This window comes from Gekko japonicus, unplaced genomic scaffold, assembly GCF_001447785.1.
Source record: "Gekko japonicus isolate JY-2015 unplaced genomic scaffold, Gekko_japonicus_V1.1 scaffold5472, whole genome shotgun sequence".
NCBI lineage: Eukaryota > Metazoa > Chordata > Lepidosauria > Squamata > Gekkonidae > Gekko > Gekko japonicus.
The window spans coordinates 7,949-33,167 of NW_015169348.1; the positions used below are offsets into that span (position 1 = coordinate 7,949).

The 25,219-nt window shown below is 46.0% G+C and overlaps 1 protein-coding gene across 1 annotated transcript in view; it reads left to right on the forward strand.

Moving 5' to 3' along the window:
- Positions 1 to 25,219, forward strand: part of LOC107115038 (nesprin-2-like) — a gene marked incomplete at its 3' end in the record, with an annotated part of 47,899 nt that overhangs the window by 6,624 nt on the left and 16,056 nt on the right. The window contains exons 4-16 of the mRNA XM_015416644.1: positions 947 to 1,093; positions 3,186 to 3,395; positions 5,400 to 5,501; positions 9,225 to 9,347; positions 11,159 to 11,359; positions 14,013 to 14,186; positions 15,274 to 15,405; positions 15,733 to 15,864; positions 16,411 to 16,607; positions 18,187 to 18,319; positions 19,389 to 19,571; positions 21,045 to 21,191; positions 24,206 to 24,382. Coding sequence (XP_015272130.1) covers positions 947 to 1,093; positions 3,186 to 3,395; positions 5,400 to 5,501; positions 9,225 to 9,347; positions 11,159 to 11,359; positions 14,013 to 14,186; positions 15,274 to 15,405; positions 15,733 to 15,864; positions 16,411 to 16,607; positions 18,187 to 18,319; positions 19,389 to 19,571; positions 21,045 to 21,191; positions 24,206 to 24,382 — 2,058 coding nt within the window. The remainder of the gene's footprint in view (positions 1 to 946; positions 1,094 to 3,185; positions 3,396 to 5,399; positions 5,502 to 9,224; positions 9,348 to 11,158; positions 11,360 to 14,012; positions 14,187 to 15,273; positions 15,406 to 15,732; positions 15,865 to 16,410; positions 16,608 to 18,186; positions 18,320 to 19,388; positions 19,572 to 21,044; positions 21,192 to 24,205; positions 24,383 to 25,219) is intronic.

The following is a 25,219-nucleotide window of genomic DNA, read 5'->3' on the forward strand; positions in this document are numbered from 1 at the left end:
GCGGGAGGGAGGGGGAGCTGAGGATCGGGGGAGGGCCCCACAAAAATAGTGTGGGGGCCAGGCCCCATGGGCCCCGCGATAGCTACGGGCCTGTGCGGGACATAATGAAGTTCCGCAGGGCCTGTAAGGCAGAGATGTTCTGTCCGGCCTTTGGTTGAGGACAGCGACATTTCCATCCTAGCCGGCACCCTCCTCTTCTTCTATTTCTTTTTCCCTCCATCCTCTCTTTGGCCCTCTCCTCAGCGGCCTGCAAGTCAGTGGTGCAGTCCGGAGCGGGGTAGCGAAGAAATTGTCTGATGCCATCTGAAATAATATAGTTATCCTTTCTTGGTTTTGGTTTTTAACTCGTTTTTAATGGTTGTAGAGCACCTAGAGCAGGGGTGTCGAACTCATTTGTTACGAGGGCCAGCTCTGACATAAATGAGACCTTGTCGGGCTGGGCCATGTGGGTCTTAAAATATAATGCCAGGTAGCGGAGATATAAGGACACAAACACAAAGATTTTTTTTAACTTAAAATAAAAACATGATTAAAACATTAGCTCTGTAAGCTGCAAACCTACTTTTGATTTATTGACATTCACCACAGAAACCTCATGCGCAGAGTTCTGAGTCGAGGACCCAGGTTAAAACATGAAATGGCTGAGTGATTAAGAGAGTCTGGCAAAGCAAGCTATGATGCAGCAGCAGCAGCAGTAGAACTGAAAACAGGAGATGGCCAGTTCCACTGCGGGCCTGATGGAAGCCCTCCGGGGGCCTGATCTGGCCCCCGGGCCACATGTTTGACACCCCTGACCTAGAGCCTTACAGGCGATTTATACATTGAATTGATGATGATTATGATGATGATGATGATGATGGATGATGATGGATGATGATGATGATGATAACTGGCAAAGACCCTCACAAGAAGTTTTGGGGGAAAACGACCTCTTCTTTCCTGCCAGGAGAACACAACAGGGGAAGTTTCCTTGAGTTTAGACCAGAAACTCTTTGAGCTGCTTCTGGCTATCAGTCGCTGCCTGAACAACATGGAGCAGATGTTAAACACCTGCGTGCTCACCAGCGAAGCCGTGCAGCAGGAGGTATATGAGGTAAACACAATTAGGTGTGCCGATAGATGTTCACAGTAGCTGGGGCAGGGCGTGTGTTGCGATTCAGCACAGAAAAAAAGACTCCCAAAGAACCCCAGTCTCATAATCTCTTACTCTCCAATTTACCTGTTCCTCTTCCTCCCTGCCTGTGAGGAGGCCGGCAGTCCAGAATGGGAAATAACGATAAACTCACCATCTGACTTTTAGATTTGTTGTATTAATTTTATGTTTACGTTCTGTTTTTACAACTTTGATGTATTTTTATATGTTGTACATCACCTAGAGCCCTGCAGTAGCAGGGATTGGGCGGTTCATACACATTATTATTATTATTATTATTATTTTTAATGATGGTGATGATTATGATGATGATGATGATAATAATAATAATAACAACAATAATAATAACAATAATAATAACAACAATAATAATAATGTTTATTTACATGACCGAAAAAGACCCCTCGGGAGCACAGGCCGTCACTTAGTGAACATTTCCACCATATGTCCCAGGCAATGCTCCCTCTAAGCTGTGGAGTCTTGAGAGCAAAGATTCTGCTTTGCGAACTACTGGCATTAAAGTTGTGAGTGAGCGATTTGGCTCCTGCATAAATTAGTTTGCTCTGGAGCCCTCCTTCCTGAGCTAAGACAAAAACGTATGAGCCAGAGGCTAAAAAACTGTGAGCTAGCTCACACTAACTCAGCTTAGAGGGAACACTGCTCTTGACGCTTTTCTGTAAATGGAGGACTCTGGGGTTCAGGTTTCAAGTGAAATCGTGGTTTAATATAACTGGTTAGAGTATAGACCAGTCTACTAGTTATGGTTAGTCTGAGTACATCAGTCCAGACTCTGAAACCATGGATTGAAGTTGGTTTATTATTTTCAGAGTCAGTGTTAACCTAGGGTTTTCTGCTACGTACAGATATGGAGATCCTGACTCTTAACCACTTGCTCACAGTCTCTCTCGTGAAATACATGTTTTTCAAGGTAAATCAGAATTGGAATGATTCTCTCTGAGCCAAATCTTGGTTTCACAAACTAAGCATACATAGAATATGGACAGTGGGAAATGCAGAGTGAATCAGCCTCGCATGGAGCATTGCTGGATCCGTAGAGTTCAAACAGATATGACAAAGATCCTGCAGCCACCATCCGTTCATCCATGCAAATTGCAGTCTTCCGCAGCCTCAGTTTGTCTCTGGGTCATGCATGGAAAGGAGGAGGGTTTAATCTTCTACCCTCCGCTTGGATTCACTGTTCAAAATTGGCTCCTCTGCTTTGATAGTAGGAGAAAAAAGCTGTCCTTTCAAAGTGCTTAAAGTTCTTTTCCCTTTAAAGTGCTTATAGCAGAGCAGGGTAGCCAATTTTGGAAGAGCAAAGTGTCAGTCGAAGGGTTGAAAACTCCTTTTGCCTTCCCAGCATGGCCCCAAGGCAAAGTGAAGTTGCGCGAGTATGCACTTTTATATCTTAGAGATGTGTGATCTTCATCTGTTTCAGGCTCATTTCCACATGTTCCCCCAAGAGCCCTACGGTCGGGGAATCAGAACTTACTGGATGTGCCAGGTCCCCGGTCCATCAAACTCGTCATGACCAGGAACAGGGCGTTTTCGGTGGCGGCTTCTATCTGGTGGAATGAGCTCCCAGAGGAGATCAGGGGTCTGCGGGACCTAGCACAGTTCCGCAGAGCCTGCAAGACAGAGCTCTTCCACCAGGCTTTTGAATAGGAGCCGCCATCGCCATTATACCACCAACGCCCCATGATTTCTGTACATGGTCACCATGATGCGGGCACTTTGGGTGAGAATGGGACGTTTTAGGGGATGGCCATCCGGTTTTTAGGAGAGGAGCACCAAAATTTGTTTATGACTGTGATGTATTTTAATATTTTTTTAATGTTTTTATTGTTCTATTGTATTATCTGGCGATATACCATGTAAGCTGCCCTGAGCCTCCGGGGAGGGCGGGACAGAAATGTAAATAATAAATAAATAAATAAATAAATAAATAAAATTTCACACTTTTTGGGGGGGGGGGTTTCCTCACCTACGAGAGGCCTTTTCAACGGTCTCTTCTGTCTTGTCTCTCTTTCAGACCCTCTCTGTGGAGCTGCAGAAACTTCATGCCGATATCGGTCAAAAGAAGGACGATCTTTTGAAGTCTGTAACCTCTGCTGGCGGCAGCCCTGATCGGTTCTCCCAGTGTTTTAGCAACCTGCAGGCATGGCTGCAGTCGACGCAAGAAGCCACTGCTTCTAGGGGTAAATCTATGAAAGCCGAGCTGGACTATCACAACAATTTTCAGGTATTACAACAATTTCAAGGAAACCTCGTTGGATTCTCCTCTCCTTCTCTAGTGCACATTTGAACATACGCAGCTGCCGTATATAAAAATATTTTATTTGTATCCTGCTTTTCTCCCTGATCAGGACCCAAAGCAGCTTTGGCCCACTGTTCTCTCCTCCACCTTATCCTCACAACAACCTTGTGAGGTAGGTTAGGCTGAGCGTTCGTGACGGGCCCAGGGTCACCAACGGTGCCATCTTTGCTGGGGGAGTCCTGTCCCCAAACGGCTTGGCCGGGGAGAATTGGGTCCCCGAGCTCAAGAAGTTGGATCTTCGATGTGGTCTCTGTGCTTCACACCCATGAGATCTAGTGCACACGAGCTGGATCGATCGGTGCTGTAGCAAGCTCTTTTCAACGGATTTTCGCGCCCAGTCCCTCTGGGCATGCGCAGGAACCCCTCCACGCATGCCTAGAGGGGTGGGCGCGGACATCCCGCCAGTTGCTTTCTTACCGCCGTGTTGGAAAGACCTATTCCTTCGTTGGTCTGATCGGTTCGCTGTTAGCTATTTCAAAAGAAAACCTTTCAGCTATAGGTTTAAATTACTCCTTATCCTTCTTTGCAGTACAATCCTAAAACGAGTTTCTTACAGGCGCAGGGTAATGCTGATCTCCACTTTGGGATCAGGAAGGAATTTTCTTCTAGGCCAGATTGTCCCAGGGATCCTGGAGATTTTTTGCGTACTTCTGGTCATAGAGCAGGGGTCACTGGGGGAGTGGGGGGGGGAGAGTAGTTGTGAATTCCCTGCATTGTGCCAGGGGTTGGACTAGATGACCCTTGAGGTCCCTTCCTGCACCATGTTTCTATGATTTATATTATTCTAAGTCAGCTTAGACCAGTGGTATTAGTAGGGTGTAATTTTGATTAGGATTTCACAGTTAAATGTTCTGAGCACCTTCCCTATGAGGAAAGGCTGAAGAGTCTGGGACTTCTTTACAGAGAGGGTGATTAAAATGTGGAATTTGCTGCTGGAGGATGTCGTGATGGCCACAGGTCTCATTCTTTAAATGAAAACCGTCATGTCACCATTTTTTTAAAAAATTCTGAACTTCGTTTGAACAAACTCCACATTACAGAAGTTAATAAAGCACAGAAACGTTAACATACATCCAAACGTAAAACACGATACGTTGTAGTCCAAGGGATTCCGTTTTGACATACCGGAATCGGGAAAGCAACGGACCTATGCCAATCAAAAGGAAGTCTCAACAGCATATCCAATCAGAGAAGCGGTCAAAAATGAAGCCAAGTATGATAACCTGGATTTGAGGGAAGAAGATCTGATTCGGCCATGTACTGTAATACCGGAGCCCAACTTAAGATAGATGTAGAATAGATCGTATCTGAGGGAGCTTGAGCCTGATCTAGGTTCATGTCACAATTTGTCAAAAAATATATATCAAATTGAGCAAAGCAGCTTTCCAGGGAGTACGGTGCGCTCCCTGGTTCTGTGGGAAAATCATGCCCATTGTGTTTTTGTGTGGGTGAGCTGCTTTCCGCAGCAGATGGCTATGCAGTTCAGGCAGACGCACATGTATAAGCCCAATGCAAGCACAGAGACCTTGGCTGGACATCTTGTTCATCCATAAATGGAACAGGTGAATCTAGCGGATAGGGAGGTAAGATGGGGTCTCACTCCCCCACCATGCTTATCTGTCCCTGGAGAAGTTTGAGAACATAGTTGGCTATGTCCTTAACAACCCTATCCGTAATGAACCCATTCCCCCTTGCAAATTGGCCATTGATTTTTTTAAAAAAGACCTGGGCGTTTCTCTCCTCTCTCCCTTTCTTCTTTAAAAATGAGGGCAAGTAATTCCATGATTCTCTTCCTCTGTACATATGTGCATACGTAAAGAAATGATGCTGATTAAAAACAGCCCCGTTGAATTGCAGTTTAATTGTCCCTTCATTCGGTAGAATGTATCTCTGGGTTCACGGTGGGTTTTCCGCTTGTTCCTGCCACAGAACCAAATCAGGCTATTGTACGATGCCTTGATTGAGAAAAAATCCAGGCTGCAGCAGTCCTTCAGCGCTCTGAGCGGGCACGGCGTTTCCGAGCAGCTCCAGGTAATTAGCTGAGATTCGAAGAGGTAATGGACAATCAGTTTCCCCGCCGCTGGACAATTTCATCTAATTTCCCTTTGTGGTTTGGTATTCCAAAATCGGACCTATGGTCTTGTTTTCCCCTGTGAGCTTAATGATGCTGCCGATGACCCTCCCATGGCCACAAATCTCCAAGCGCTGATCAGCGACGAAGAGCCATGGTTTTCAGTCCTTATGTATGAGCTGCCAGGAAGCCTGTGGATGTTGGGTTAGTTAGAGCCTTGGTCTGATCCAGCAGGGCTCCTTTTATAGCCTTGGTAGTGGAAAGTGCTGTCAGTGCACAGCTGACATGGGGGTGACCCTGTAGGGTTTTCAAGGCAAGAGATGTTCATAGGTGGTTTGCCATTGTCTGCCTTTGCGTCATGAGCCTGGACTTCCTTGGTGGTTTCCCGTCCAAGTCCTAACTGGAGCTGACCCTGCTTATAGGGTGGCCATCCCCCCGATGGGGATGGGGGTTTACACGCTTTCAGGGGGCCCAATCTGCCGCCACTCAGCTGGCCGGTGGGGGAGCCTGCCCCTGAGCAGCCCCACCCCGGAGCAGCCCCATCTGCGCTGATGTGCCCGGTGCAGTGACAACACCCAAAGGTGATGTCATTGCGCAGGGCATGTTGAGGTGGGGACACTCTAGCTTCTGAGGAAAAAACTCTATGGTAACCATAGAGTTTTTCCCCTCAAATGCTAGAGTGTCCCCCACAATGTGCTCTGCGCTATGATGTCACCTCTGGATGATGTCATCACAGCATGTGCATGAAGCATGTGCTCAAGGATATCCAGGACAGTAGCCTGCAGCCCCCTGCCGGCAACAGGTAGGGACCTAGCAACCCTACCTGCTTAGCTTCCAAGCTCTGACGAGATCGGACTAGCATGGGCCATCCAAGTCAAGGTTTGTCTGGCTCTAAGCGAGCTTAGCAGTTTCTATAGCTGATCAGTCTCCCAAGAGATTCATCCAACAAAGAACTCAAAAGAACTTTATAACCCTGTGCTGAATTGCTATAGGTTGATGAGGTGCGGGTTTGCAACAAGCTATATCCGTGTGGCAGAGGCCTGAACAGCCCAGTCTAGCTCAAGCTTGTCAGAGCTCAAACGTTAAGCTGACCGGGAGACCACCAAGGAAGACTAGAATCATGACACAGAGGCATGCAGTGCCAAACTTCCTCTACTCATCTCTTGCCTTGAAAACCCCTTGAGGAGTATGGGATACAGTTCAAGGTGCTGGTACTTACCTTTCAAGCCCTGTACCAGGGGTGTCAAACATAAGGCCCAGGGGCCAGAACCAGCCCATCCAGGGCTCTTATGCGGCCCGTGAGCAACTAGTGCAAAGCAGGGAACAGGAAACTACTCAGGGGATTGTGGCTTCAGCATGGCAGAACAACCTCATCTGCAGCAGTCAAGCATTGTGGGAGTGTCTGCCCAGTGCTGCACCGCTGGCTGTCCAATCTGACCATACAGGTTTTCCTTTGCACAGTCCCCCCCCCTGCCATGAGGCCTTGCAGTGAGGATACACCAGCTTGGACCTTACCAGCTGCTGTCCTTTATACAGTTTATATCTCCAATACCTGGCATTACAGTTTATGGCACACAGGGCCCAGCCCAACAAAGTGACATGTATGTCAGATCCGGCCCTCATAATAAATGAGTTCGACACCTCTGCCCTCTACAGCCAAGGGCCAGCATATCTCCGGGACCGCCTTTCCGCATATGAGCCCCACAGGAACTTAGGATCTATTAATCCACATCTCCTTGTGGTTCCCGGCCCCAGGGATGTCCAACTTGCCTAAAAGGGCCAGGGCTTTTTCGGCCCTAGCCCCTACCTGGTGGAATGAGCTCCCTTTAGAACTCAGGGGGCCCTGCAGGACCTATTACAATTCCGCAGGGCCTGCAAGACAGAGCTCTTATGCCAGGCTTTTAGTGAGGCAGTGGGTGCCCACTATTAATCAACATCTCCTGGTGGTTCCCGGCTCCAAGGACATCTAACTTGCCACAACAAGGGCCAGGGCTTTTTTGGCCCTGGCCCCTACCTGGTGGAATGAGCTCCCATTAGAAATCAGGGCCCTGCAGGACCTATCACAATTCTGCTGGGCCTGCAAGACAGAGCTCTTCCGCCAGGCTTTTAGTTGAGGCAGCGGTGCCCGCCTTCTGACTGGCCTCCCCCCCCCCCATTGACCTCAGATCCAAATGGCCACATGGGAACCAACTGTTTCTTGCTGAGATCTGCTGAAGCACCAGTCTTTTTATATTGATCGCTGTTTTAGATATATTTTAACTATCGATTTATTCTGCTGTGAATTTTATGATGGAACCCACCTTGAGCCCGCTTGTGGGGTGGGCGGGATACAAATCGAAATAAGTAAATAAATGAGTTGGTTGCAACTTGATGGCACTTAATTATTATCATAGACTTGTGGCAGTGATGCACACGCACACACAAACAAAAGAATCGGTTTTTCAAACATTTACTCATGTTAACAAAAAGAAGGGCATATTCAAAATCATAGCTCACCAGCCAAATCATAGCTCACCAGCAAATAAGCATTTACGGTTCTGCAAAGGACATGTGCCTCTACAGTTCTCAAAGCCAAACCAGTCATTACAGTAAATACGTGTCTGTGGCAAAACCAACAGCTGTGTGCTCTAACTCCCCTCCATAATATCTACTAGAATTTAGCCTGAGTCCTGACACTGTGATGTCACTGTTGTGACATCAGGAGGGGGCGGGGAAATTGCATTCGATGTCTCGGAGAGGAGGGAGCCAGCCAAACGCATAACTGCCTTTAATCAGCAGCAGCCGTGTATTTATCAAAGCCTCAGTTTGACTGGAAAGTCAACAGTGGGAGGGCTTCTAATGTCCTGGCCCCACTGCTGGACCTCCTGATGGCACCTGGTATTTCTGGCCACTGTGTGACACAGAGTGTTGGACGGGATGGGCCTTTGGCCTGATCCAACATTGGCGTCTCTTATGTTCTTATGGTGAAGATACAAAGCGTCTTGCACATCCTCGGAATAAGGGCACAAGGGACTGACCGTTTCTCTATGAAAAGTGTTACATCAACTTCCCTTCAAAGCTGCGGGTTATGTCACAAACTATAAACGTGGCCCTGAATCCGTACTAAATTTTCTTTTCATGGAATAGGATTCCTGATTGCTCCTTTCTGCTGCAGATTGTGGGGGACAGAGGACGGGGGGCAGATTTTGTGGGGGGACAGTGGGCAGCAGTGAGGGGAGCAGGAAAGAAATTTCCATTCCAGAGAATTCAGCCTCAATTCAACCCGTCACACCCAGTTTTTATAGACCTACTTACAGCAATGCAAATTTGATCTTGGGTACACCGTTTATGTTCTCTGTTCCTTGCTTACTTCATTTATTTATCTTACAAAATTCATACCCCGCCTTTCTGCCCTCATGAGGGCCACCAAGGTGGCTAACAAATTAAAAACATACCTAATAAAAATGCTGTCTTTGATGTCATGAAAGCCAACAAAAACACATCATTAAAACAATTTAAACCGGAGCTAAATTACACATTCAGAAACATAAAAACAATAATCAAAACATTAAAGACGGAGGAGGAACTTACTTTCCTTCTTGTGGTGATGTAATAAAGAGCTGGCGGGTCCAAGGGGTGTCCCAGCGACCTCACTGCTCCTAATATGGAAAACCTAAAAACCAATCGTTTCATCTTTCATTTAGAAAATCGACACCCACGAGCTGGAAGAACTGCAGAACTTTGAGACACAGACAGCAAAACTGCGAGTTCACGCAGAGAGACTTAAGTTGCCTGTTGCCCTGACCCATGACGTTTATAAATTGGAGGTAAATTTGCTCACAGGATGCATGCAGTGTTTTGAATCTTTCCAGGCAGTTATCAAGAGAGGGTAGTATATGCGGTGTAATATGGTTGTGTGGGATTAGAAGATCTACTTAAGCGGTACAAAGAGGGAAGGAGCATTCGCAGGAGTGGAGGCAGGTGGCAGTGGAAGTGGGCAGTGGAAGATGTGGAGGCCGCCGTGGCAAGGAGGGAAAGGCGGAAGCTGCAGTGGTCGCTACTCCACCGCCCCCAATCCATCACCTCACACCCCTACCACACCTTGCCTCATTGTAGAGCTGACCCTGCTCTGAACATTCAACTTTTGACCCTCTTACGCTGCAACCTTAAAAACATTTTCCCATCGAGTAGATTCTTTCAGTTTAAGGGCCAAATGAGATCAGAAACGGATACCAATGTTGTACAGGCAGAACATTCTCAGGTAGGCATGATGGAACTCTACTTTAGCACTTTGTTTTGTGCCTCAGAAAACAGGTCATCATAGAGCCGAACTAGATGCTACTGCATCCCTGATTCTGCAGTAGAGACATGATGGCACCATTTTAGAGTTTGGTTTTTTTTTTCATTTTTCAAAATGCCATGGGGCGCCAGTCCTGCTGGGGATAACAGACTTCCCTGCATGTGGCAGAATTTCTAGCAACTGTTTGTCAAATCACATGACAATTTTTGCAGGAGCGACTTTTAAATTCTTCCATGTTTTCCTGTGAAATTAGGTTTATTGTGGGGTGAGGGTTTGCTGTTTATGTTATGACAAGTCGCGAAAACAGTGAAGACAATAAATAAAGTCCTGCTGGGGATCGTGGTGAGGGAGGATAAAAGTTTCCTGTCCCACCCACACCAACCCCTAGCACTGTTTTCAAGAGCTGGGAGCCTGATCCTGCTGGGGACAATGGCACAGGAGAATGTGGGGTGTCTATCTCCCTCCTGTGCAGTTTTCAAGAGCCTAAGATGTCTGGTGGGGACATCCCCCCACAGTGTGGCCTGCAGTAATACTGGCTCCATGAAGCATTTTGCTGTTGAAAAAAACAAGCTGTAAAATGGTGCTGTGTCCCCATGGCAGACTCGAGATGACGATGCAATGATAACCACGGGCATAGACAGCTTTAAATGAGGATCAGATGGGTTCATGGAGGATTGGTCTATCAGTGGCTACTAGCCATGGTGACTGAGGGGAACTTCCACTTTCAGAGGCAGTCAGCCTCTGGATCCCAGAGCCAGGAGGCAACATCAGGGAAAGGCCTCGGCCTCCATGCCCTGTTGTTGGCCCTCCAGAGGAACTGGTTGGCCACTGTGTGAGACAGGATGCTGGACTAGAGGGACCACTGGTCTGATCCAGCAGGGCTCTTATGTCTTTCCAAAATGTCTCTTGCAAGATGGATGGGTTTGTGTTTGATTAACCATTACTTTATGAAAGTAATAAAGGAGAACCATTCTGGAAAAAATACTTCTGGCCTGAGTAATACTCTCATCAGCTTAAGTTGATTATGAGTTATTCCATTAAGATTAAAGCAGTGTTCCAGTTTCTTTGCTGCTGTTGGTTTATATGTGCTAGACATGACTGCTTTCTGGTGCTGTTCTGTTTCCACACATTCCAACAATACCCTCCATGTAACACATCCTAACTGGCAGTGGGGTGCACTATCAGGGCCTATCACCTGGTTTGCATTCACCGGGATCAGATTCTGGCTGTTTCAGTATCTGAATTCTCAACAAGTAGAAAAACCTATCATCATATTTGGCTAAGAGCTAACTGGTGGCTTATTCATGTAAATAATGACAAGTGGAATTTGTTTCCTAGGATGTGCTAGATGACCTTTGGGGGACCCTAAGAGCTAAACAAAGGGAGCTAACCCCTCCGTTTATTAGCGAACGACAGTATGAACCTTTGTTACGTGGACTAAGGGAACTCGTAGATCTCGGACAAGAGAAAGTCGCCCAGGTGACGGATCTGAAAGCGACCAGTCGACCAAATTTGCAGCTTCATCTGCAAGATCACAAGGTATTTTATATGTTTTTATTTATAATTTGAATTTATAAACCATCCTAAGTACACAGAGCTCAGGGCAGTCCACATAAAAGAATGAAACATTCATAAATGTAAAACAATTTGAACAATACATAAATAATAATAATTGAATAGCTAACTTTAGAAAGCCACAATCATTCCCCCATTGGGATTTTGGTAGTGGATTTCCATTGTACATTTATAATGACAAAAAAAAATTCAGGTGTGCATAAGTTGAACATTATAAGTGTTTTGGAAGCTCCAAATGAGCATGATTTAAACCTTGATGTGCAGGAGCTTTCTGGTCTCTTCTATGCCTTGTTATACCATAAGGAATCTCAGGTTGCATTTCAGAGCTGTAGGAAGGCATAGGCCACGCCTAACATGCAATAGAAGCTTTGCACATCCCCTCAGGGTTAATCTAGTGTCAATAACACAGTTCGAGGGAGGAACAAGTTTCAGGGATGGGGGACAGGATACATAGCAAAATCCAGCTCTTCAGTAGTACCATTGTTGTGTCTACTTTTTTGTAATGACAAGTGTAGGTACTTTTGACAAAGTTTCAGGGGTGGAGGATAGGATAGTAGCTTTCTTCAGATTCTCAAAGGGATTTGTGACCCACTTTAACCACTACCTCTTTTGTCAACTGTTCTCATTTCTCCTGGGTCCTTTTAGTATATTCCGCCTGTATATTAGGGATGGGCACGAACCTAGTTTTGTGACGAACATCGCTGGTTTGTGGTTCATGAACCGGAGGTTCATGCCCATCACTATCCACGATGCTCCACATGATTTTGGAGGTCTGTGGGGTTTGTAGTGGGAAGCGGGGGTGGGGGGGGAGCAAGAGGGTTCACTGAAATGGCTTGCAAAAGCCATTTAAAGGGAAGGTTCCCTTTGAATGGCTTTTGCAGGCAGGCGCTGTGCATGAATGAAGTCCACCAGAAGTGGTGAACTCACCGCTTGAACTTCACTTGCGTACAGTGCCCGCTTGCAAAAGCCATTTAAAGGGAACATTCCCTTTAAATGGCTTTTGTATGATCTACCCCCCCCTCCATTCTGCAGACCTTGGGGAGTCGTCACCAGCAGAAAAGAGGCCCCAAACCTCATGACCTGAACCAGTTTGTTAAATGGGGGAAGTTTGTGGTTCGTGTGACCTCACAAACCACGAATCGGGACGAACCTCCATTTTCCCAGTTCATGCCCATCCCTGCTGTATATTTTCTGTTTTATTCAGATGTGTTTAAAAAACAAAAACCCTCAGGATTCTATCTGTGACACTTCCATCTAATAATCTGTAATTACATCCAATGTTTGTAGTGTATGGTAGTACTCAGTACAGCTTGATAGGGCCTCATAAGTCTTAATGTCTGCAAAGCACTGTAATACCACCAGATGTCATATTTATATGCATGCAAAATTACGACTAACAATTAATGCTCAAAACACAAGTTGTTTCTGAAAGAGACACAGCCTTATTTTAATCAGACACCTGCCACAGAGCCATAAAGTATAGGAGAGAGTCGTATTTAATTTGTTTAGGATTTATTTCCCATTCAGGGCTCTTAACATAATTTCGTCGCACATGTGTAAAGGTATGGGAGAAGGAGGGGGAGGTCATCGTCACAGTTGTCGATAATCAGAATCCACTCAGGGCTACAATTATATTGCCAGGAATAGCATACAACCTCACTAGTGAAGATTAATGTTTACAAAATGCCCGAGAGAAAGAATGCACAAGCCACAACGTAATCCCCCACTTAAATGTTCGGGATTTTAAGTTAAGAGAAGCCAATTAGCCATTTATGCTTTCCATTAGTTACAAACAGCTGCAATTTATCCTGTTCAGCTGACTCTGTGGACAGATGTAAAACATTCCAAATGGTATTTTCCTTTGCTCTTTGGTCAAATAATTATATCCTAGGATCGTATCCAGAAAACGGGGTTTAGTTGTTTTAGTACCAATTCTCTGTTTCTGTTGCATTTAGTTGGCATACTTACTGTCCATGTTTAATGGATGAGAGACAATGATGATATCTGTGATTTTGGGGCAACATGAGCTTTAAGCCTGGGGTAGAAAGAGCAATCCCCCCCCCTGCTAGATTTCTCTACCACCCAGTGTAGCTGAGTAGAGTCAGGACACACAAAGTACTTTTTTTTCACACAGCCCATCATTAGATTACTTCATTTATACCCCGTTTTTCTCCACAGTGGAGACCCAAAGTGGCGTACATTGTTCACATGCTTTCCAGTGAGGTTAATTAATTATTGTATGGCAGTGTGTGCAGTATAGCCAGGAGATCCTAAGATTGTCTGGAAGCCAGAAGTTCTAGCTCTTTTAGCGTTATGCACCACTAGGTGGCGAGCTAGACCTGTTTTTTTAAGGCAAGATATGTTTCAGAGGTGGTTTGCCATTGCCTGCCTCTACGTTACACCCCAGGTATTCCTTGAAGGTCGCCCGTCCAAATATTAGCCAGGGTTGACCCTGCTTAGCTTCCAAGATTGGATGGGTAGTAAAATGGAGGTTAACATGACTGAAGCCCCGTTGCAAGAACTTTATATATTCAAAAGCATTTTTGTTTCATTTTTTTTAAACTGTAGATTTCTTGACCTCTTTGTTGATTCTGTTTTTTCCTTTTTCTGAGCCCAGAATTTTTTCCGCAAGTTGAACGCTCACATGCTGCTTGTGGAAATGTGCTTCAAAAGAGTGGCACCTTCTCTGTTGCAAAAGAGAGAGAAACTCTGGAAGGAACTGGTTGAGGAGATCAAATCTTTAGAGCAGCAGGCGGTCCAACAGGGAACCCGTTTGGAGAGACAGTTGCAGGTAATAGAATCGAATCGGAACCGTGGGGATATTTTATGTATTATTATAGCATTTGTTTCACTTTTCTGCCAAAATTGACATAGGAGTTAAAAAACCCCAAGAAGAATGGTGTTAAAAATTGATACAAGTATTCTGTGGGCAGAGGATTCTCAGCTGGGTATGATGGCAGACCATTTTAGTGTTTCATTTTGTATGTTACAAAACAGGTACTCTTAGGGCCAGACTAAACACATAAACGGAGCTGGAAGGGACCTCAAAGGTCATCTAGTCCAACTTCTGCACAACACAGGAAATTTGCCATAACCCCTCCACTTCAGCTTGGTGTAGTGGTTAAGTGCACGGACTCTAATCTGGAGAACTGGGTTTGATTCCCCACTACTTCACCTGCAGCCAGCTGGCATGACCTTGGGCAAGCCACAAGTTCTCTCAGATCTGTTCTCTCATGAGCAGTTCTCAAAAGAGCTCTCTCATCCCCACCAACCTCACAGTGTGTCTGTTGTGGGGAGAGGAAGGGAAGGAGATTGTAAGCCACCCTGAGACTCCTTTGGGTTGTGAAGGATGGGGTATAGAATCATGACTTCTTCTTCTTCCCTCCCCCCCCCCAGTGACCCCTGTTCTATGCCCAGAGTAAGGCAAAAAACCTCCAGGATCCCTGGCGAATCTGGCCTGGAGGAAAATTCCTTCCTGACCCCAAAGTGGCGATCAGCATTACCCTGGGCATATAAGACAGGACCACGAGAGCTGAGCACTGGCTCATCCCTTCCGTCCTCCCTCTCATGATCTGCTTCAACATTGCTGTCAGATGGCCATCTAGCCTCTGCTTGAAAACCTTCACAGAAGAAGAGCCCACCTCCTCCCAAGGAGGCCTGCTCCACTGAGGAACCACTCTGTCAGGAATAGGTACTACCATCTCCCTGAGTCCACCACAGTGATATGGTGCATCTTAGAGTTTGTTCTTTAACTTTTTAAAATGCTGTGGGAGCCTGATCTTGCTGGGGACTGCGGGGGTGGGGGGGTGATGACACTTTGCTTGTGATGACACTGTAAACTTAGTGTGCTGTGCTGAAGATGAGTCTTCTCTCTTTAGGACTGGATAGAATTTGATAAGACTTACACCTCTTTCTGCCAAAAACTAGAGGCACTGTCGTCTTCTGTGCCTTCTGTAACTCTGGTGGAAGAAACGGAAGAAAGGTTAATGGAAAGGTCTGGACTTCTCCAGGTAGGTCCTTGTCCCTAGATTCATCAACGTCCCTTCCAACTCTCACATTCTATGATTCTCTGAAAACCTCCCAAGAAGAAGAGCCCACCTCCTCCCGAGGAGGCCTGCTCCACTGAGGAACCACTCGGTCAGGAATAGGCACTACCACCTCCCTGAGTCCACCACAGTGATGTGGTGCATCTTAGAGTTTGTTCTTTAACTTTTTAAAATGCTGTGGGAGTCTGATCTTGCTGGGGACTGCGGGGGTGGGGGGCGCTGGTATAATTTTGCTTGGGATGACACTGTAAACTTATTGTGCTGTGCTGAAGATGAGTCTTCTCTCTTTAGGACTGGATAGAATTTGATAAGACTTACACCTCTTTCTGCCAAAAACTAGAGGCACTGTCGTCTTCTGTGCCTTCTGTAACTCTGGTGGAAGAAACGGAAGAAAGGTTAATGGAAAGGTCTGGACTTCTCCAGGTAGGTCCTTGTCCCTAGATTCGGCAACTGACATTGTTACTGTTGTCTTGAGAACTGATTCAAGTACGCTGGAATGACATCGCTTGAACAAAAGCTCCTCTTGAACCAGGAGCTAAGATAAGCCTTGACCACCAAGGAAGGCTCTTCAAAGGAAGGCAATGGCCAACCACCTCTGCTTCTCACTGGCTCTGAAAGCCCCTTGCTGGGGTCGCCATAAGTCTTGGATGGGAGGCCACCAAGGAAGGCTCTGCAGAGGAAGGCCATGGCCAACCACCTCTGCTTCTCACTTGCCTTAAAAACCCCTTGCTGGGGTTGCCATAAGTCTTGGATGGGAGACCACCAAGGAAGACCCTGCAGAGGAAGGCTGTGGCAAACCACCTCTGCTTCTGACTCACCTTAAAAAACCCTTGCTGGGGCCACAATAAGTCAGCTACAATTTGACAGCACTTACATATGTAAAAGTGAACTAACTGAAAATAGAGCAATGAAACCCCAGCAGCCCTGCCTCTCTTGGTACCTTAATGCCATTTTTATATCCTTTCCTAGCAACTCAAAAGGAACGTGGAAGAAGAACAGGGAAGGTATCATCAGATACTGAAAGAAGGGAAGAAATTATTGGAGCTCACAAATTGCCCTGAGTTGGAAAATCAGGTTGGGAAATTAGAAGACCAGTGGACATCTCTTTCCAAAAAAGTGGGTCATGAGCTACAGAGACTTGAGACTTTGTTCAGACTCTTGACCAGGTGAGTGTATCCTGTCTATTTTCCTCAGCCTTTTAAGAGCCAGTTTTTATCCTCATTTTCCTGTGGTGACATCAGTCTTCAGGGGTCATTTCCTGCTGGAATGTGCCGGAATGGTGCTCCGGCAGTAAGGAGCTCTCCGCCGCCTTCCCTGGCCCGCCCGCTGAGGTGGACGGGCCAGGGAAGGCCTGCAGAGGGACCCCCCCCCCGCCACCTGGGAGGATTTAAATGCCTTTCTTTCCCCATCTGGGGAAGGGAAAGAAAGGCATTCTAAACATGCCTGGGTTCCCTGAGCCTCTCCGTTTTTGCCGCGGGGCACCTGGAGAAGATTGGGCAGGGAACCCAGACATGCTTAGAATGCCTGCCCTTTGTCAGGGCATGTGGCATACACAAATGAATTGTGCAAATGAGCTCCTGCACCTCTTTTTCTACAAAATGACCCCTGCTTATCTTTCCAGCACCTGAGGAGTTATGGACTGAGAGCAGATTTCCCTGCAGAGGGAGTTCTTATAACGTCAGTGCTGGTGTTATGATACCCTGTCCTACATTACTTCCCATCATGCTTTGGAGGATGGGAGATGACATAGCGGGGCCTCCTGGGCCAAGATTATTGAATGGGTGGGTTTGGGCGAGAGCAGCCCTAGTAGCCCAATCTCATTAGAGCTTGGAAACTATGCAGGTACTTGGGCCTGACCTGGATAGCCATGGCAAGCCCGACCTTGTCAGATATCGGAAGCTAAGCAGGGCTGACCCTGGCAACTATTTGGATGAGAGACCTCCAAGGAATACCAGGGCCGGGAGGCGGAGGCAGGCTATCAAGCCACTTCTCAGAACATTCTCCATGCCCCAGTAGGATTCGCTAGAGGTCACCATGATGTCCAGGCATAGGTACGCACACACAGACACACACAATGCAATTTTTTTAAAAAAACAACTACACAGGTACTTGGAGGGGAAACCAGACTATCTAAGGAAGATCAGATCAGACCAGACTATCTGAAGAAGTGTGTTCGCACAGGAAAGCTTATACCCAGAATTAAACTTTGTTGGTCTTAAAGGTGCCACTGGACTCTAACTTTGTTCCAGGGTTTCTGTGCAGTGGAAGCCAACAGCAAACCACCTCTGCTCATCTCCTGCCTTGAAAACCGCATGAGATGAAGTTTCGTGGGGTCACCCAGAGTCAGTTGCCACTCAATGGCAGTTGGAAAGTGCACTGAAAGGGGATTATTTAGTGTGTGTGACTGCAGCCTCTATCTTGAAAAATAAATTCAGACTTATTTTGAAAGGGGACCCCATGTGGAGTGTGTTAGTGAAAGATGACAGTGGGGCATGAATTAACAGTGGGGAAGCCCTCTTTGTAGCTCATGCGCGATCATAAAACGTGGTCTTTTCTGCAGGAGCTTTTGCACCTGAGGTTATTGTTCACAGGTTCTTCACCGCTGCAGCTGCCTCCTTTGGGTCGTAGTACATGCAGTGCCTTTGTGCCATCTCAGCGGGGGGCCTGAGGCAGAGTATAGAACCGAGGAGCATGCAGGGTTTTCCAGCTGATGGTTATATCCCCCACCTGTATGTGTTTCTGCAGTTACAACCGAGATTCGAAGGAGCTGGAGAAGTGGTTGGAGTCTGCTCAGCAGAGGGTGAATTTCTGGAAGGAGCAATCTCTCAGTGCATCCCAGGACCTGAACACTGTCAGCCACAATATCCACAGCTTACTGGTAAGTCTGGTGTCCGGCAGCGTTTGTGTGGCAAACGGTAGTTAAAAACGTTGGTCAAATCCTAGGGTGTGATCACACATACAATTAGCCGCGCCATAGGCGCGAATGCCGGGCGGATTTAAAGGGATCAGACACGAACATCTGGGAAGCGCCCTGCACCCATCGGCAACCCGTTTTGCTCCACCACAGAAATGGAGTAAAAAGACACCAGGGAAAGTCCGGTAGCAAATGGGTTGCTATGGGCTATGGACGGACTTTCCCCTGTCTGATCGCTCCAGCGCGCTCTCACGGCATCTTTCTGTTAATTCACGGGAATCCTTCTTCAAAAACATTCATAACCCCAAAGAAGTGCTTCTTTTTCCTACTGTAAATCAGTCACATTGGGTGAGCCTGATTTTTGCCTGTCAGTTATATTTGAATCCGGTTACTTGTGCTAGGGTACATGGACAGGTTGATCCTATTTTTGCCTCACTACAAAAATAAAATAGAGTGAGAGAGTGAGTGAGTGGCTGGTCCAAGGTTACCCAGTGACCTTCTTGGCTGAGCAGGGATTTGAATCCAGGTTCTTTCCCCCAGCCCTAGGAGAAAATGAAACATTTCTAAAATGCAGATTTCAGGCTTGTTCAGTCTTAATTTGCCTTGGGGCAATGTGGGGAAAGGGAGTTTAACTCTTTTATCTTCCCTTGGTTTTGCTAATCAAAATCAGGCTTCATGCAAACAGGAATTAGTTTTGATTACTGAAGCCAAGCAAAAGTTTCAAGAATTGAAATTTCCTACATGACTTCAAGGCAAATAGAAGTTGCAAAAGCCTGTATTGTGTGTATTGTAGATGGACAGAAGTGCATAATCTTTGCCACATCTAAGCCCCTAATATAACACTTCAAATACTACCCCACATTGCTGCTTAGTAAATTCTGATGTTTTGAGAGAATGGGTGATAATTTCTTTGTATTAAAAACTGCTTTCATATTACAACGCAGACAACACACTGGCCTTCAGATAACAGTTCTTTTTGCAAATGAATAATTTTGTAAAAGTCTTTCCTGTGTAAATCTCCCCCCCATCTTAGGCATTCTTAAAAGAGGTTGATGGTAAATCTTCCTTGAAATCATCGGTCGTCAGTACTGGCAATCAGCTTTTGCTTATTAAGGAGTCCGATGCAGCCATGTTGCGATCAGTTTTGGCAGAATTTGAGCAGAAGTGGGCAGATCTGATATCTCAACTTCCAAGCATCCAAGAGAAGTTTCACCAGGTAAACGGCAAATCTCCAAACCTACCTGCTCAAAACCAACTCAGCAAGCTTACAAAATGTAACGACCCAATCATTTCGGGAGAGGGGTGGTTCAAGGGCTGCTCTGCTATCTGTCCTATCAAATCAAAATCCCACATACTGTGAGAGATTAAACCCTGCTGATGTTTCTGCCTGCATAATTTTCTGTATGCCCCACTGATTACGAACCTGCATATAAAAGTCAAGTGTGCAATCCAAAAAAGTTGATTATACTTCACTGAAATCATGTACTGGGTTGTGCTTCAGGATAGGCACAATCCAGCTCATTAATGAAAATTTATGATGAATTTTTGCTGGTTTGTGGTTCGCAAAGTGAAGTTCGTGACAGATCAACCAGCATGAATTTTTCCACAAATTTTCAAGCTGTTTGTGGAGGTTCGTGCTCCTTGGTGAATGGATACATTTCCAGACAGTCTGTCTTCCCTCAAACAAAATGTTTACCTAACTTCAAAGCGGGGGGGGGGGGCCAGAATTCTCCAGTCTTGGAAACACTGTTGTCAGTTTAAAGAGGGGCTCCCCCCCTTTGCTTCGGTTTCTTTCTTGCACAGAGTTTGCAAAATCCCACCCCCCACCACTTGCATTTGTGACTCTGTGCTTTGAGATCAGTCCTTTTAAGCTTGCAATGCTGGTAGCACTGGGTTCTGCTGGGCACCAGTACATTGCACTGGTATTTTGGGCTTGCAAAGAAAACCCCACTTGCTTGGATTGTGATTCTGTGCTTGACATCAGACCTGTGAGCTGGCATTGCCACATTGGCACTGGGTTCTGCTGGGCAGTAGTACATTGCACTGATTCTGCTGGGCTTGCAAAAATGGCCCCCGACCTTCAGTTTCTATTGCAGAAATTCTGTGTTTTGCCCTTATTGGGTTTGCACTGCCATAGTGGCACTGGTTCTGCTGGGCACATTGCACTGGTTCTACTGGGCTGGCAAAAATGCCCCCCACCACCTCCCCCCCACTCCCAGTGACCTCTGCTCCATGCCCAGAAAATGGCCAAAAAAAAAAAAACCCCTCCAGGATCATACTGACCTGGAGAAAATTGCTTCCTGATCCCAAAATGGTGACTGGCATTTCCCTGGGCATGTAAGAAAGGGTATATACATTTCAGCTTACAAAAATGTGTACGTTGCAAGCCTGAGACACCACAGGACAAGGGACATTATCAAAGCTAAAAAAGGCACAGTGTTTAAAGTTGCAGAAGGCCGAAGACCAAGGTTTATTATTCTCCCTCTTCTCTGTAAATAATTTCCTTGCAGCAAAATAGCTTTGCCTGATTTCCTCCCACCTTTTAAATCTTTATCGAAATAAATCCCTTCAGTGCTGTCTGAGGTTTTGTTCAGGGTATTCCCTGCTTTTTTTTTTTTAAAAGAACGCAAATGCTTTTAATTTACTCATACAAAAAGAAAAAGAGGAATCTCATCATTATTTCTTACAGCTCCTGATGGCCAAGCTGCCTTCCAGTGAGGCCATCACAGAATTAATTGCCTGGATGAACCACGTAGACCAAGAAAGACACCGCGAGGCCTCTGTAAATTCACTGAGTACCACCTGCCAAGTGAAGGACCTTCTCAAGAAGAACAGGGTGAGTAGTACTCTAGAAGAATAAGACTCTGAGAAACTGATTCCATACCATTTTGGCAAGGTTGTGAACAGACATTCACGATGGAGCATTTGCCTGGTGTGGACTGTTTGGGTCACTCAGGAATCGGGGTCTAACTCCCAATCGTGGGATGGATTACTAGGGAAATGTTGCTGTATGCCTGCGGGGAAAGGTAGTTTATGTTGAGTATTATGTTTATGTGGGTCATTGTGTGCAAACACCTTGCCAGTATACCTTTCCCTTCAGTCTGGCAGCATCTCCCCATGGCCCCATTCCTGCCTTACCAATCCCCCCACCCAGGCTGTTGTTAGTAGGGATCTGCCAAGCCAAGTGTGACGCTTGGTTGCAGTCGCAGGTATATGCCGGAAGATGTGTGGACTGTCTATGGGCTGTGTGATGCAGCCTTACCCCTATCTTTTTTGGTGGAGAGGAAATAAACTCTATTAAGAGTACAATCCTATGCAGAGTTACTCCAGTCCAAGTCTGTTGCTTTCAGTAGAAACAAGCAAGGGTCCAGATATGTAAAAAAAAGTGAGCAGTGACTCACGAAAGATCATCCTCTGCCAAAACTTTTGTTAGTCTTTAAGGTGCTATGGGACTCTTTTCAGACTGAGATTAAAAGAGCTCTGTGCTGAAGATGGTTTGTTAGCTGTTTTAAATCGGGATACCCACAAATCAACTTGGATGAAAGCCCTGGAGGAGAAGCTGGTGAAAGCTGGAATGTCGATCGATGATATTTTTGAGATGGGCAAAACCAAAGTATTTTCTCTGATCAAAAAGCAAGCCCTGGAAATCGACCATAGTAGTTTGATTCGGAGAGCCCGCAGAAGTTGCTCACCCCTATTATTTACTCTTTCTAACCCAAAATCCCCCCCCCCCATGTACTATCTTACCATCCCGTGTTATTGCCGATCTTTTTTGTTTGCAAGACTGAATATTATATACCTACGATGGTTTTGCAAGGGAGATTTTCGAATAGGCCCTACACTGACAGAATTTGCCCTTGTGTGGCCTTAACAGGATTGAGACATTCTTTCACGCCCTGCTGGAAAGCAGATTTTTCAAGATTATGAGGGGTTACTATATTAAGCCTTTATTTAACCAGTCGTCCCCCTAGACTTGGAGCTGCGGTGGCTCAAGTGGTTAAGACGCTGAACTGCAGGCTGTGGAAGGTCAGTAGTTCAGCGGTTCAAGACCCGGGTGCCGCAAGACAGGGTGAGCTCCTGTCTCTAGTTCCAGCTCCTGCCAACCTAGCAGTTCGAAAGCAAGAAATTGCAAGTAGATAAATAGGGACCACTTCGGTGGGAAGGTAACAGCGTTCCGTGCGCCTTGGTGTTTAGTCATGCCGGCCACATGACCACGGAAACGTCTTCGGACAGCGCTGGCTCTTCGGCTTTGAAACGGAGATGAGCACCGCAACCCGAGAGTCGGATTCGACTGGCTTTCGAGCAAGGGAACCTTTACCTTTACCTTTTACCCCCTAGAGTCCGGAAACCCTGGCTCTTTTGCTCAGTGATAAGGATCCCAAGATCACTCTTAACAATTGCAAAAGTTGTCTCCGTCCTTTTAGCCCTCGCTTTATAAATGTTTTCCGCTGCTCAAGATCTGTGAATCAGTGAGCGTCTAAAGGTACAAAAGGAAAGGAACTGGACTCTTGCTCTTTTCTACTGCTACAGATAGACTAACACAGCTACCCATCATGACCAATGCTCCCTCTAAGCTATGGAGTCCTGTGAGTAAAAAAACTACTTTGTGAGCTACTGGCATTAGAGTTGTGAGCAAGATATTTGGCTACTGCATATATTAGTTTGCTCTGGAGCCATCCTTCCTGAGCTGAGACAAAAATGTGTGAGCCGGAGGCTAAAAAGCTGTGAGCTAGCTCACACTAACTAAGCTTAGAGGGAACACTGATCTTGCTCTATCCCCATTGCTTTCAGTGGGTTTAGACTGGAGTAGCTCTGTGTAGGACTGCACTGTCTGTCATTGTCACTGGCAAAGGTAGCTTATTAATGGCCACCTGCACAGACCATATTATGCATATTCTTCCAGTGCCATACAAACTAGTACATTGGTCCTTTCTAGATATCCTGCTTTTTGTCCACAGTGTCTACTTAAGCTCCACTCAAGGCCAGATCACTACCAGTGGACACAGGTGGCAGGGACACTGCTTGGCATCAGGGAACAGTAGCCAGGATGTTTCTGTTTGGGGGGCATTTAAATTTTAAAGGGGGCAGTTAAAATTAATTAAATTAATCTGACCACCTGTCTTTAAAGGGGGACAAGCACATCAGTTCCTAGGAAAAAAACAGCTCAGAGGGTATTTAATTGCCTTCAGAAGGCATTTGAGTGCCGTTTGAGTTCCTTTCCACGGGGCAAGAAGGCTTAGAAGGGCACTCAAGAGTGGTACCTTCAGCACTTCTCCAGTCAGGCTAGCAGAAAGGAGGAGATGTATCAAAGGTGCCACTCTTGAGTGTCCTTCCAAGCTTTCTTGCCCCAGTCCCATGATGCCTCTCCAAAATTTCACAGTGGGAGAGGGAGGGAAGGCCGAGGGCAAGCCGCTTACCCTGGCCATGGCCAGCAGCAGGCAGGGGTCTCTCCTCAAAAATAAGGTTTCTGGCATGGCTATTTGTGGGGCGGGTTTTTTATTTTAGGGGGCAGGGTCCCAAAATGCCCCGTGTACCTACAGGCCCGAACAGCTCTGAGTCTATATTAGCGTCTTGATTAAAGAGTGTTCTTATCAGAATAAGAAAAATATTTCTTTTTTTTTCTCCCTTCATTGCCCAAGTGGTTTAATGATCTGGAAGATGCATTAACCTCTGATGATCCGTAACCATTAGCAAAGGACTTCACCGAGCAGCCGTTCACGTTTAGGGGTCACCACTCTTCTGTGAATTAATGCTTTTCTGAATGCCAGCCAAGTAAACTGTAAATGGCACTTGGAAAAGGCTCTTTCTTTTTCTATTTTTTTTTAAGTCCCTCTTTTTCTGTCTTCCTAGGAATACCTGATGGAAATGAACTTTAAACAGTGGGTAGTTGATTATGTCAACCAGTCGCTACTGCAGATGACGACTTGCGACGTAGAAAGCAAGCGATACGAGAGGATGGCCTTTGCAGAGCGTCTCGGAGAAATGAATCTGCGATGGCACAGGCTGCAGGGGTCTCTGAACAAAAAGGTTCGATCACCCTCTGTGTCCTTTTGCATGGAATGCAGGCTCATGCTTTGCCCTGGCAAGGCCTTGCCCAGGACTCGGGTGTGTGCTGCGACTCCACGGGGCAATTTTCATTTCCTTATTTCCTTCCTTTGTTTTTTTTTTGTTTTTTATAGCCTAGCATTCTCTCTGAGGCTCAAGGCAAACGACACCATTTGAAACAGTGCCATAAGAACAATAGAAAATACACAGCAAACTGTGAATACAACCGGGTTGCAGAATTAGAGAACAATGCACTAAAGCAGTATTTTGTTGTTCAGTCGCACAGTCGAGTCCAACTCTTCGTGACCACATGGACCGACTCTTCGCGACCCCATGGGCTGTGGGCGGGGATGGGGGGGACACCCGACAGCAACTGCAGCGTTTCGTCACTAAGCATAGAAAAACGTGGAAGTGTCACATGTAGCTATAGGAATTGCTGGAAACTCTATGGTTTTGCCATAGGTTTTTCCACAGGGATGCCTAGAGCTATCCTGTGTCACTTCAGAATTTTTTTTTACCAGAAGTGACATGCTGCCACAGCCAGCATCATCTTTTTTTTTTTTTTACCATCACTCAGTTCAGAGGAATTGGTTCCTTTGTACATACAATATTGACAGTATAATATGTACAAATAATGTAACGGAGTTGAATTGCGAAATTTGTAAACAGTGGAATTAAAATGCGCACACACATACATATATATTTTCAAAAAACAAGAAAAAACTGCCTGGATTTCCCAGATATGAAACACTCTGATTGGATTGAGCACAGAATGTAAGTTCCTGAGAATCTCACTTTCATGTAAAAGAAAAATCCGTT